This window comes from Tarenaya hassleriana, unplaced genomic scaffold, assembly GCF_000463585.1.
Source record: "Tarenaya hassleriana unplaced genomic scaffold, ASM46358v1 Cleome22, whole genome shotgun sequence".
Classification (NCBI taxonomy): Eukaryota; Viridiplantae; Streptophyta; class Magnoliopsida; order Brassicales; family Cleomaceae; genus Tarenaya; species Tarenaya hassleriana.
The window spans coordinates 1,191,349-1,204,007 of record NW_010965541.1 but is presented as its reverse complement, the minus strand read 5'-3'; the positions used below and the strand labels follow the sequence as shown (position 1 = coordinate 1,204,007).

Genomic DNA, 12,659 nt, shown 5'->3' with positions numbered 1-12,659 from the left:
CCACGTGTCGGAAGAGCCACCATGGGAAGGTTGTACCCATCGACGAGGCTGACATCGTAGAAATCTTTGTCGCCATATCCCCCGAGTGTGATCTCAAAAAGTGATGCTGGCGGAGTCGCGCCATTCCCATCACACTCCAATCTCCCACCACAATCTCCAGTCAGACACTTCCCGACACCAGAGGTATCGAAGTTGCAGCCAGTCCTACCCCATATCCGGCCTGACCAGCCCGGAACCGAAGGAATCCTCACGGACTGTCCCACGTCGAGCTTGAACCCTGTTGTGGGTAGCTGCTGTGTACCTGAACCTGCAAGAGTGCCTGGCCATATAGTGTAAGGGCAATTATTGGAAATGAGGAACGTGGACGAATAAGAAACAGCGAACATCAAAGAGACATAAACGAGGATAATTGATGATCTTCCCATAACCCAATGAGATAGAAAGACAAAATCTAGTATTCTAATGTTTAGGTGTTTTTAGGGTTTCAGGATTCAGGAAATAGGTTTAGGTTAGAGTCCCTGGGGATAGGACCGAAGTTTATACAAAAATGTTGGGGGGGGAAGGATTCAAAATTGAAGGGATGAAGTTGCTTTAGATAGCCTCTAAGCCGCAATACAATAATTTGGGGTTTTGTTTTCCCTTTCAGAGCAGAGGCTTCTCCCACAGGGAATCCTTTCCCTTGCTTCCCTTTCTTTTTCTTAATTTGATAAAGACAATCTAATTTGATTTATATGAAAAGAATCTATACTTTATATAGATGCATAAAACAATTTGCAAAGAAAAGTCTCAAACATATTTTATATCTTATCCTATCATTACAACTATCATCCTGATTCATCTCTCTCCCTCCCCCTCTCCCTCTCTGTATATATATATAACTTGTAAATGAGATATACTCTTTATAGTTATTTATTAATATTATTATTAATTTATTATTAGTGAATAGCTTCCTGCAGCCGTACCGTATCGTAGGGGAACAGTCATATGTAAGTCAGAGATACGTTCCTTACTTTTTATTCAGAATCGTCAAAGATCTCAGGAAATCTAAACACATCAACCATCGCATATACCTTTCACCTTTCTCTCAGATATACTGAATTCATCCGTTCAAATCCACGTCAGATTTTCTTGCCAACCTTTAACAACTAAGAAGCAAACATTTCCCATCTAATAGGAAAAAAAACAATTTTTATATCCTAGATCTACAACCAACTTGGACCGTCTCTTGCCTATCATTCACGCAGCTAAGACCAATTGATCGAATGGCTCATAATCAAATTACCAAACTTCTGCATCTTAAATCAAAACCACAGACACCAAAAATCACAATCATGGTGCCTTCACATAAAGCATACCAAGATAAACTATTTCCCATATTCACATCTGGTCCCAGAAGAAAAAGGGACAAACAGAGATAGAACATAGCCTCTTATATAATGAATAACAAGCAAAGATCAGTACAGGGTTACATACCAGGATCCCGATTCTGCCATTGAGTTAATTAATGACCTACAATCATTCATTGTACCAAAAAATTGTCAGAATGTATCAGAGAAAATGAATATAAAGAAAAGTAAAAAAAAGTGTCAGTAGCAGAGACTACAATTAACCAAAGAAGCGAAGTAAAAGAACTATTCTGACATAAATTACGATGAGGTGCTGATGGTATGAGCATTTTTTGCTAACTGCGCCCCCATGGGGTAGTCAGTTAGCAGTTACCGCGCTTCCACTCAGTTTCTGGAACATCTTTGTATGCTGAGAGAATACACAAGGGCACACAGTAGCCTGAGCACGAGCGGACCTACAAAGAAAGATTTAAACTAATAGTTAGCTTTACTCCTCATTCCGGAATATATAGTTAAGAAGCATAATAAAACTCTCCCTGAATAGCAACAATTTGAAACCTGCACAAACATAAAACATTTTCAGGACATCTTGTACTCTTCAATCAAGGAAATATGGCACAGAAATAAGACAGGATCAAGTTTCCATCTCAATGAATCAAGAGGATTTGATTTGATCTACACGATTACAAACCAAGATCCTTCACCTTGAAGAACCTGATATGAACTACGCTGCAGTCGTTATCAATGTCAACAAGAACTGTAGCACCACACTTACAGGATAACCAATAGGTTTGCCAGCACTGCATAATGCTAGGTTACAAACAACCGAGGCTGACCCAAACAATATATAACACTTCCTAACATCAGGAGGCAACAGTAGCAAGATAGAATTTGTTATTCTACTTTACCTAACATGATAACAGAAATGTCCGAAATTAAGTAGCAGAATGATAAAGATAATATGTCCACCCTACATAACTACGACATAAAGTTCGACAACACTAGCATAAAACACTCCTTCAGACAGGCAGGATACTACAACCCCTGTTAGAGCAGTCACATAATGTCTCTAAAAAAAGAGAGAGGAAGTTATTCTGCATGGTAAGGAAGAGCCTCTCTGATGTAAAGCAAATCAACATAAATCTAGCTCATGTCCATTCCATCTCCAGCCTGGCTGCAAATCGGACTGGCCGCAGAAAATGACCTCTCGAAAGGAGAAGAATGGAACTGTGCATCATGTCGACGACGCTTAAATGAGCAGCTCTCAGAGGGGTGACTCTCGACATCCAGCTTCCTCCGAATCCCTTTAACTGCCTGCTCTTCAGCTGGCGAGAGAGGGAAAATTCGGCCACTGGCTCGGCACAATGAGCTATGGTTATCATACAGAATTCGCTGGTTGCAATTCTTGTCGCAGACATGAGTCAGCCCTGTTAGTTTGCAGCGATACATATTCCCACAAACATTCTCATTCTCACATTTCCAGTCACATTTGTGACCCGGGATGGATCCAGCTCGACCCAGAATGGCAGACAAGTAAATAACGTTTGCAGAGCCAACCACAGGGGATTTTCCAAATACCTCCATCTTTTCTCCGAACAAACAAGTAATTGCCTTTGATCTGAAACCTCCGAAAGGCCTTCACTCTGCAGGACCCAAGAAAGCCGAAGAAACGATCAATATCATCGCAAGGGAAGGAGACACGCGTAACACAGATTGTTCCACATCTAGCAATACAATTCCACAGTTTCGATAATCTCCCAGATCTCCAGCAACGCCTTTCCAAAATCACATAAATGACACTCACACGGATAGAGGAAGGCATTGACTTTAAAAAAATAAATGAAAACGAATTCACATAGACCCCAAGACATGCTATGCTAGAGATCGAAGATGCCTCGTACAGTCCGTCACATTAAGAATACTCAGCGACATCGACGACACAGATAAGCGACTAATACACAGATTCCGCACATCCAAAATGAGAAATTCCACCAAACCTGACGACTAGACCGAATCGTAGCAAAAAAAAAACAGCTGATTGCGTATCATTACATAGCTAAGAGATCCCATGACAAGAACATCGGAGAATGAAGCGAAACGGACAAGAAAGGAGAAGATTATCCGGGAAAATTAAGACATCAGAATCGAATTCATAGTGTGTATGAGAGAGAGAAAGAGAAACATACCTACAGCGAGAAGATGCAGCGGCGGGGACGGCGGCAGAGAAACCCTAAATTCGGACTCCGGCGAAGAAAACAGAGAAGAAGAACAAAGTGGGGGAAAGAGAAGATGAAAGTATTTATAGATGAGACTCGCACTGTCTTGTAACGGATAGGATCTGACTCCGTTAGTAAACGATCCCGCTTTATGGGTCCCACCTCATCTCCTTTTTATGAATTTTTAATTCCTTTCTATTTATTTTCTCTTACGTCCGGTACTTGATGGGCAAACTATTCCAGCGATTATTTTACCTATTTATTTTATTTTCTGCTATAAATAAGGTGTGGACAGATATTTATTTATTGTTGTGAACTTAAATCTACAAAAAACGAAGGAAAAATACTATATAATTTAATATATATATATATATACTTCAACTATTTTGCGTAGAAAATATTTCAATATATTTGAAATCTCAATAACAATATAACATTCACTAGATATATAAATTTATTTTGATGTTGTCCATGTATTATCGCAAAGACTCAAATTCAATCCTTGCCTAGTCTTATTATACAACAGCTAAATGTTAATTTCTTTCAAATACACGGTATCAATCAAGAAATAAAAATAATTTCATACCAAAAAAAAGAAATAAAAATAATTTTACCAAAATAATATTCCGGAAAAAAGGGCAAAAAAGTCAAAGGAGGAAACGGTAAGAAGGCCGTAAAGTTGGGAAGAGAGAGCGATGACTTTGGCCCACCTAAGTTCACCCGCCTTCCTTGCTCCTTCACACTCACTCTTTTTCCCATTATTCCTCGAAATATTTTTAATAATTGTTTTACAAAACAACATTTTCCACACTTATATAAATATAAATATAAATATGTTGAATTGAGATGCCGATGTATACATATATAACTTTTTGTGATGTGTATGACATATTAAATAAAAATAAAAATAAAATAAAAATATATATAGATATATACATACATATTTATATATATATACACGTAATACGTTTATATATTCTTTTTTTATAACCAGGATGGTTCTTCACGTTTTCGACCCGATTATATCCACCTTAGATTCGAGACCAGTCTTTGTATATGGACTATTTTAATCTAGAAATTACATTCTTCTCCACTTGTCACCTCTCAATCACTGGATCACCAACTATTGGGTAATACGCCTATATATTTATATATATATGGTAAATTTTTAGTTTAGACGTAGCTTTATGTCAAATAAAAAACTTGTATAGGATCATGACATATTAATAAAAATGTTGTTTTCTCCAATTTTTTTTATAAGGTTTCATTAATTTAAGAGAAAATCTCAAAATATCAACTCTCATAATAGACGTTAACGACATGAAATCAGAGGAATTTTTGTTCATCGACATGATGACATGGCATATCACGTCTTCACGTATTGACGACATGAGCAGTTAAAAAAAATTCGCATTAAAAAGAATATATTACGTTTGAATAATGCTTGAATTTATGTTGTAAAATTTATATTTGGATTAAGTGTTTTGGACAGAAGAAGTTGATTGTTTTTTTTTTTTCAATGCATTGTCATTCAGATTATTCTTGCTATACATAAAATATGTTCATACATGAACATGATTCAAAAATAGCATACAATATCATACCACTATTTTTTTTTGAACGATCTCTCCACTTGTTGGATTATGTTTAGGATGTCAAAACGAGTTCGTCACGAGACGAGGTGAACTAATATTTTTTAAAACACGTTTGCAAACGAGTCTAACGAACTAGTTCACCAAAAGCTCGTAACTCGACGAACTAGTTCGTCAAACTCACGAGTACTCGTGATATATTTAAAAAAAATGATATTTTACTTTTTTATATTTTATAAAAAAAATTATACTTAATTTAATTTTTATTAATTGTACAGATAATTTATCTTATGTTTAATATTTAAAATTATATTACAATGTTGTTTGATTGATATTTTTAATAATATAAATAAAAATATAATATTTATTTCTATTTCGTGAATTGATTCGTTTTATTCGAAAAATTGGCAAACCAAATTGAGTCAAAATTTTATAGTTCGTTAAAAAACGAGTCTGACAAATTAAATCTGAAACGAGTATGTTCATCACGAGTCGATCCGAGCCAAGTCGAGCCGAATTGGTTCGTTTGATACTCTAGCTACGTTGTTGGATAGGTTCAGAATGTTTTTTTATATAAACTAAATGGGCAATATAGCAAAAATACTCTTACTTTGCTACAAAGACTTCATGGTATACCCTTCAAAACCTTAAATTTTTGGAAAAAAAATAAAAAAAAACAAAAGATATAATTAACCTTCTCACAAAAGTAACGTGATACTCCTCTCTTCATTTTGAATTCATCTCTCTCGTTTTCATTCTTTGACAACTCTTCATTTTTTTTTAACTTTCTCTTTCCACTCTTATCTTTCTCTCAACTATTCCATTTTCTCCCTTTTCATTTCATTTTTATACATAGAAAAACAAATAAAAAATGGTTATTTCGTTGAGCATATCTTCACCGACGACCTCATATCTTCTTCTTGAATCGGTCTAAGACAGAACAAATGACAAGAACTGAAGGTAAATTCATTAATACAAGAGATTGGTTCGATGCATAAACTTTGTGTGTTTGGGTTTGAGTTTTATGATTGTTAGAGTGAATCGTGTGGTTTTTTTTTATGAAAATGAGATAGCAAAGCAAATCTGTCGAAGAATATGCAAGAGGCGCATATTTAATTTCAAATAAATGTTCGGAGCGATAATGAAACGGATTGACAACGAAAACAAATGTACGTCACATTGGTTACACCGTTTAAAATTTAATTTTGGTCACACTGGTCACACTAGTCACCCTGGTCACACCGTTCAAAATTTAGTTTTGGTCACACTAGTCATATTGGTCATATTGGTCACACTAGTCACATTGGTCACACTAGTCACATTGGTCACATTGGTCACACCGTTCAAATTTTAGTTTTGGTCACACTAGTCATATTGGTTACACTTGTCACACTGGTCACACCGAAAATTTTTAAAATTCACGCGAAAATATTTATTTTTTGTGATGGATGGAGTTTTAAAAATTTTAAAATATTTAAATTTTTTCTTAGGAAATCGAAAACTACTTTTCTCTCTCTCTTCTCATTAATGTTTCTATCATTGGGACCCACACCAATGGATATTTTGGGAATAACATAATTATAAAGGTATATTTTAAAGTTTTTTTTTTTAAATTTTTGTAGGGGTATAATGTGACGTCTTTGTAGCATAATAGGGGTATTTTTGATAAAAACCCAACTAAATGGCATTCAATATCGTACCACCAAAGGTTGCTATTGTCGTCCCACTTGTAACATTTTTTTATATAAATGGTAATTGGCACATAGACTCACTGATAATTAAAAAAAAAAAAAGGATCCTTGGCTTTGTTTTATAAAAAAAAAAAAGGAATATTCGGACGCCACGTCAGATGAGCAATAAAGGCTATCGTGAGAGGGAGTAGGTGGGCCTTTTAGTGGGCCGTGCCGATGTGGCTAAAAGCTGTCCACTGCTATCGTGCTTCACTTTCTTCCCCTTTTACAGAAAAATATATATATATTTATATTATCGATTTCACACATTGCACGTTTCGAATTTTAACTTAATTCGTATGAGTTAATTTTTTTTTAAAAAAAAGACATTATATTTTAGTTTTTTCCCTGTCACTTATTTGAATAGGATAATTTATATTTAAATTATCATTTTTTTGCATTATATAATTGTAATGTTTTAAAAAACGTTATCATATATCTTTTTTAACTCGCCCCTTATATATGTATGAATGAATTTTAAATTGACTCGGTGTAATAGTTTGACGGTCGTATTTGACTATTCAGAAATTTAGCAATACTACCGATATAAAAAAGGAAAATTTTCATAAAAATAACAGAATTTATCTAAATATAACACATAAATATCTCTTTTATTTAATAAATTAAAAAATATGAAAATTTGGTCAATTTATACTAAATGGATACCAATATGGTATCTATTTGGCATAAATAAATGCAATTATCCATTCACTATATTATCCATTTGGTATCTATTTGATACGAATTAAAATATTTATTAAGCAATTTAAAAACTGGATATTTATAATTGATATAAATGAATCAAATAGCAAATTAGAGCTAGAAGTGTTTATATGATACAAAAAATATGGCGTATTTATGAGGAGAAAAAAATATAGCCGATAGCCGTCTTATACACACGCGTGGAGGTGTGTCGATACATATGCACGTGCGAGCGTGCTTATAAATATACATATACACACACGTTCATCAGCGGAAGGATCCGAGAATCCGGAGAGGGGTTATCAGATACGGAAGGGTCCACGTAACACCCGTGCTTCATTTGGGTTCTTCCTCTTTTTTTTTTCTCCTCTTTCTCTGGGATTTTTTTTATTTTCTGTTTCCTTGTTCCGATCAGAGAGAGATAACAATGGAGATGAAGATTCTGGATTACACTATGGTCCCATTGGGGATGGTGATGATGGTGGCGTATCATCTATGGCTTCTCCGCCGCATCGTTCGCCGTCCTTCCTCCACCGTTGTCGGCCTCAACGCCATCAATCGCCGCCTCTGGGTCCGAGCCATGATGGAGGTACTATCATCACACACACACATATATATATATATACACGCCTTTGTATATGCTATATGAATCTATCTATACACGATTTCGATTCCTCTAATGGGTATCAGACGAATTGCGATATGGATCTATGTATGCATGCGTGGTTATTTTCCAGGAAAGTACGGATTTTCCCGGAAAAATAACCCTAAAGATTCACGTTTCAGCTATCTTTCGAGTTAGAGAGACGGTGATTACCGAGTTATCTATGCACACACACACTGACTCGATGCGTGTTTTATGAAATCGTGTATACGATTTACGGAATTAATATCCAGGAAAATCAAATAAAATTCTATCAAAATTTTCAGCATGTCTCCCGCGTACATACACGCGAGTGTATATGACAGATCTGTGTACATATATATGTTATTCATTTCAGATCGGTATCAATTTTTTTTTGGGCAATGTTTATTTTATAAAATATAATTAACAAAAATTAAAATTTATATAATAAAATTATTAATTTATATAAAAAGTTATGTAAGGATAATAAAAAAAAATTATAATATATTTTGAATCTATAAATTTAGAGTTTCTGTGATAAATCTAACCCGTTTTTCAGTATTTTAAAATAAAATTTTAATTTGGGATTGAATGAGAGTAGTTTTTATTTTGGATTGTTTGTTTTAGTTTTTTGGTTTTTGGTTTTTAATTTTTAATTTTTGGTTTAAAAAACTTGATTGGTAAAAATAATATTTTAGCTTTTGATTTTAGATTTTATATTTTGAAATTACCAAAAATGGTTTTTATTGTTCAAATACATATATATTGTATTTATAATGCTTCAATATATATATACATATATATATATATATATATATTCAACATTAACATGTATATCTATATATATATGTATAACTATAGATATAAGATGACTACAATATATATTTTGAATAATAGATTTTGAATTTACCTCAAATTTTGTTTTTTTTTATAAAACTTTTTTCAAATATGAATTATAGCAAAAATGGTAAGAATATGTGTTTATATAGATATAGTTATAATGTGAAATTATTTTTAAAATGATGGATATTAATTTACTAACAAATCTCTAAAATCTACAAAATATTAGTTTTTACCTTTTATGTAGTTTTTCTAAAAAATTGGCTTAGCGGTTTTTTAGGAAAAATAAAATAAGAAAAACTTGACTTGGAAATTTTTTGGTTTTTTATTCTCTAAAAACTGGGGAAACTCCTAAGTCAAGACATTTAAGGCCTTGAATGGAGATGGCTTTTATTTTGGGTTTTTGGTTTTAGTTTTTGGATTTTGGTTTTTAGTTTTTGGTTTTTGACTTTTGGCTTTTATAATATTTGAAAACTCAAAAAAAGTAGTTTTTGGTTTTTCATTGATTTTTTCACTAAAATGGCTTTCCAAGTTTTTAGGAAAAGTAATTTTGTAAAAACTTGAATGATGTTTTTTTTTGTTTTTGGATTCTAAAAACTCCAAAAACTCCCACCATTCAAGGTCTAAGTGTTGAATGGCTAAGGGTTTTGAGAGTTTTTAGATTTTAAAAACTCAAAAATTGTCAATCAAGTTTTTGGATTTCAAAAAGTGAAAAAACTGACAATCAAGTTTTTTTAAATTTGGTTTTCTTAAAAACTAGAAAAACCACTTTATGGAAAAAATTGAACTAAAAACTAAAAGCTATATTTTTTTGGATTTACAAATCTATAAAAACCAAAAGCCAAAAACTAAAAACTAAAATCTAAAAACCAAAAACTAAATCCAAAAACTCAAAATAAAAACCTCATTCATTCAACACCTTAGGCTTTGAATGTTACTGGTTTTTATTTTGGGTTTTTGGCTTTAGTTTTTTGTTTTTAGATTTTAGTTTTTAGTTTTTGGCTTTTGGATTCTGAAAGTTTATAAATCTAAAAAAAATAGCTTTTAATTTTTAGTTGATTTTGTTTATAAAGTAGATTTTCGGGTTTTTAGGAAAACTAAATTTCAAAAAACTTGATTGTCAGTTTTTCACTTTTTGAAATTCAAAAACTCCGAAAACCACTTCCCATTCAACACTTTATTATTAATATATTTTGAGAATTATGAAATTTATTAAAAAATAATTAAATTTAATTTTGAATTAATAATAAGGTAATAATAAAAATAAATTTTGAAGTGTTAATTAATTTTTATATTTTATATTTATTTCTTTAAGAATAATAATAATAATAACTATTAATTATATTTAAAATATTTAATATTTTCAAAAGAAATAAATGTCTGACTTGAAAAGATATTTTTATAAATTTAAATTTATTATATTCTTTTTATAATTATGTACAATTAATAGTAATACTAATAATAAGAGATATTTTTATAAATTTAAATTTATTTTATTGTATAACTAATGCTAATGGTAATGAACTTTGCCAAAATTTATGACTGAGTCCCTGTCACTTTTTTTTTTGTTAATATATGCAAATTGGCCTTCCTATAAAAATAACCCAGAAAAGGTTTTTTTATCGTTCCTGTGGTATTGGAAAACGATGAGGAAGCAGAGAATCTACGCAATATATATATATATATATATATATATATATATATATATTCTCTCACATGCTGATGCATGAAAGCGTGTATGTCTCTCTATTCACCGCCATGTGTTCCTCTCTTGATGCAAAGGATGAATTCGATATTTCATTCTAATGCACTAAATATAGCTTTTGCGTGTATATATATATATATAGATCGTAATGAATGGCGTGTGTGAATTTGGTTGCATTTCTTTTGCTAACATTTTGATGCCTTTAATATGATTTCTCTAATGAAACAAATTAAGTTGTAGAATAATTTCACGGGAAGTATTTTGTGAATAACCTTTGACTTTGAGAATATATGTATAATATTTTTTTTTATAATGCGCAAGCTTACCAAATCTTTGCCCTAACTACAAAGTCCGTATATATGTATAATTTTATTACAAGGTATTATAGAACATATTGATCTCTAATAGATTTTTGTGTTATTTTGGGGTTTTTGATCGAAGGACGTGTCCAGGAACGGTGTTTTGGCAGTGCAAACACTTAGAAACAACATAATGGCTTCGACCCTTTTGGCAACGACAGCCATAACGTTGAGTTCGCTAATCGCTGTCTTAATGACGAGCGCGTCGGGCGTGCGTTCGGGTTGGAACGTGTTCGGGGACAAGAGCGACCGAGCATTCTCGGTCAAGTTCTTCGCCATCCTCGTATGCTTCCTCGTAGCCTTCCTCCTCAACGTTCAGTCCATCCGTTACTACAGCCACGCCAGCGTCCTCATCAACGTCCCCTTCAAACACATGACTTCGATGTCCTTGTCCAAACCCGTCGACAGCCACCCTCACAGCGTCATAACCCTAGACTATGTTTCTTCGACCGTGAACCGAGGGAGCTATTTCTGGTCGCTCGGGTTACGGGCATTCTACTTCTCGTTCCCGCTGTTCCTGTGGATCTTCGGCCCCATCCCGATGTTCTGCTGCTGCTTCGTTCTCGTCTTCTTGTTGTATTTTCTCGATATCGCTTTCGAGTACAAAGGCATCGGGGTTTTGGACAATGAGGAGAGCAAGAGATTAGAAGCTGAGATTGTCTAACGGATGTAAAACTAATGAAATGGTTCATTGGAGTTTTTTTTTTCACGGACATGTCTTAGGTTTTTTTTTTCCTGGTCTTACAATGTAATGATTTTAAGGTTCAATGATAGTTGAACCGTTTGAAGCATAAGCTGCTGACTACAAACTCTGTCTTTTCTCTTTTGATGTAACATTAAACTGCTGTCGAGTTCATGAGCCTTTGCTTTCACAAAGTGACAAAATGTACGAGGAATGTTCTTGTGCTTGTGGTGGCCCACCCCGGAAAAATATTGGATAAAAGTGGAAATTTGTTTTGGCAAAATCAAAAGTTGGAATCTTTTATCATTCGAATATCCGATCAAATTTTTAACAGAATAAATATATATGCATACATATGTATATATATACATATACATATGCATATATATATATGTATTATAATATTTATAATTATTTTTATTACTGTCTAATTATTTTTATTTAATTTTCATTATTTTGTCAAAAAAAATATATTTGTTGTGAATTTGGAGAGCGCAGCTAGGCATGCGCAATCGGATCCGTTAAATCGGGTTTTATCTGAACCGATCCGATTAAACGATTTTCGGTTTGGATCGGTTATGCTTGAAATAACTGATTGGTTGCTCTAATCTCATAACCGATCGGGTCGATTCGGTTCGGGTAAATAACCGATTAATTTCGGTTAACCAAGTAAACCGAAATTAAAATTAAAAATGAGGGTTAGCCACAATCTCCTCTCTGAGCTCTGTCTCGCTGCTTCTACTGCCTTCTGCATCTCTGTCGCCGGCCGTCATCTCGTTCGTCGCCGGATTTCGTTTCGATTTCCTCCTCCGCTCGCCGGCTGCTCAGAACTCATGTAAGTCTCTCTCTCTCTCTCTCTCTC

The 12,659-nt window shown here is 33.3% G+C and overlaps 4 protein-coding genes across 6 annotated transcripts in view; 2 read left to right on the top strand and 2 right to left on the bottom strand.

Annotated features, from left to right (window-relative positions):
• Positions 1-1,451, bottom strand: part of LOC104814956 (pathogenesis-related protein 5) — a 3,041-nt gene extending 1,590 nt beyond the window's left edge. The window contains exon 1 of the mRNA XM_019202696.1: positions 1-1,451. Within this exon, the coding sequence (XP_019058241.1) occupies positions 1-425 (425 nt within the window). The 5' untranslated portion in view covers positions 426-1,451.
• Positions 1,452-1,970: 519 nt separating this feature from the next.
• LOC104814957 lies at positions 1,971-3,640 on the bottom strand. Of its 2 annotated transcripts, none has more exons than XM_010543214.1 (2): positions 3,533-3,640; positions 1,971-2,989 (listed from the first exon to the last, which is right to left on the bottom strand). In XM_010543214.1, exon 2 carries the CDS (start codon positions 2,928-2,930, stop codon positions 2,490-2,492), a length of 441 nt encoding a protein of 146 aa, XP_010541516.1. In that variant the 5' UTR covers positions 2,931-2,989; positions 3,533-3,640; the 3' UTR covers positions 1,971-2,489. The 2 variants fall into 2 exon arrangements, with proteins under 2 accessions (XP_010541516.1, XP_010541517.1); XM_010543215.2 differs by having other exon boundaries at positions 2,094-2,989; positions 3,537-3,601.
• A 4,286-nt stretch (positions 3,641-7,926) lies between these two features.
• LOC104814955 lies at positions 7,927-11,966 on the top strand. The gene is made up of 2 exons (XM_010543211.2): positions 7,927-8,175; positions 11,198-11,966. Exons 1-2 carry the CDS (start codon positions 8,014-8,016, stop codon positions 11,777-11,779), a joined length of 744 nt encoding a protein of 247 aa, XP_010541513.1. The 5' UTR covers positions 7,927-8,013; the 3' UTR covers positions 11,780-11,966.
• A 533-nt stretch (positions 11,967-12,499) lies between these two features.
• The window catches only part of LOC104814953 (UNC93-like protein 1), a 2,595-nt gene continuing 2,435 nt past the window's right edge, over positions 12,500-12,659 (top strand). For both annotated transcript variants that reach the window (XM_010543210.2, XM_010543209.2), the window contains exon 1: positions 12,500-12,632. The gene's annotated coding sequence lies outside the window, so the exon portion shown is untranslated. The remainder of the gene's footprint in view (positions 12,633-12,659) is intronic.

Bases quoted from the DNA above. Each gene is read 5' to 3' on its own strand.
- LOC104814957 (XM_010543214.1), bottom strand. From the start codon at position 2,930: ATGGAGGTATTTGGAAAATCCCCTGTGGTTGGCTCTGCAAACGTTATT.
- LOC104814955 (XM_010543211.2), top strand. From the start codon at position 8,014: ATGGAGATGAAGATTCTGGATTACACTATGGTCCCATTGGGGATGGTG. The intron at 8,176-11,197 runs GTACTATCATCA...TTTTGATCGAAG, and splicing joins GGGTCCGAGCCATGATGGAG to GACGTGTCCAGGAACGGTGT.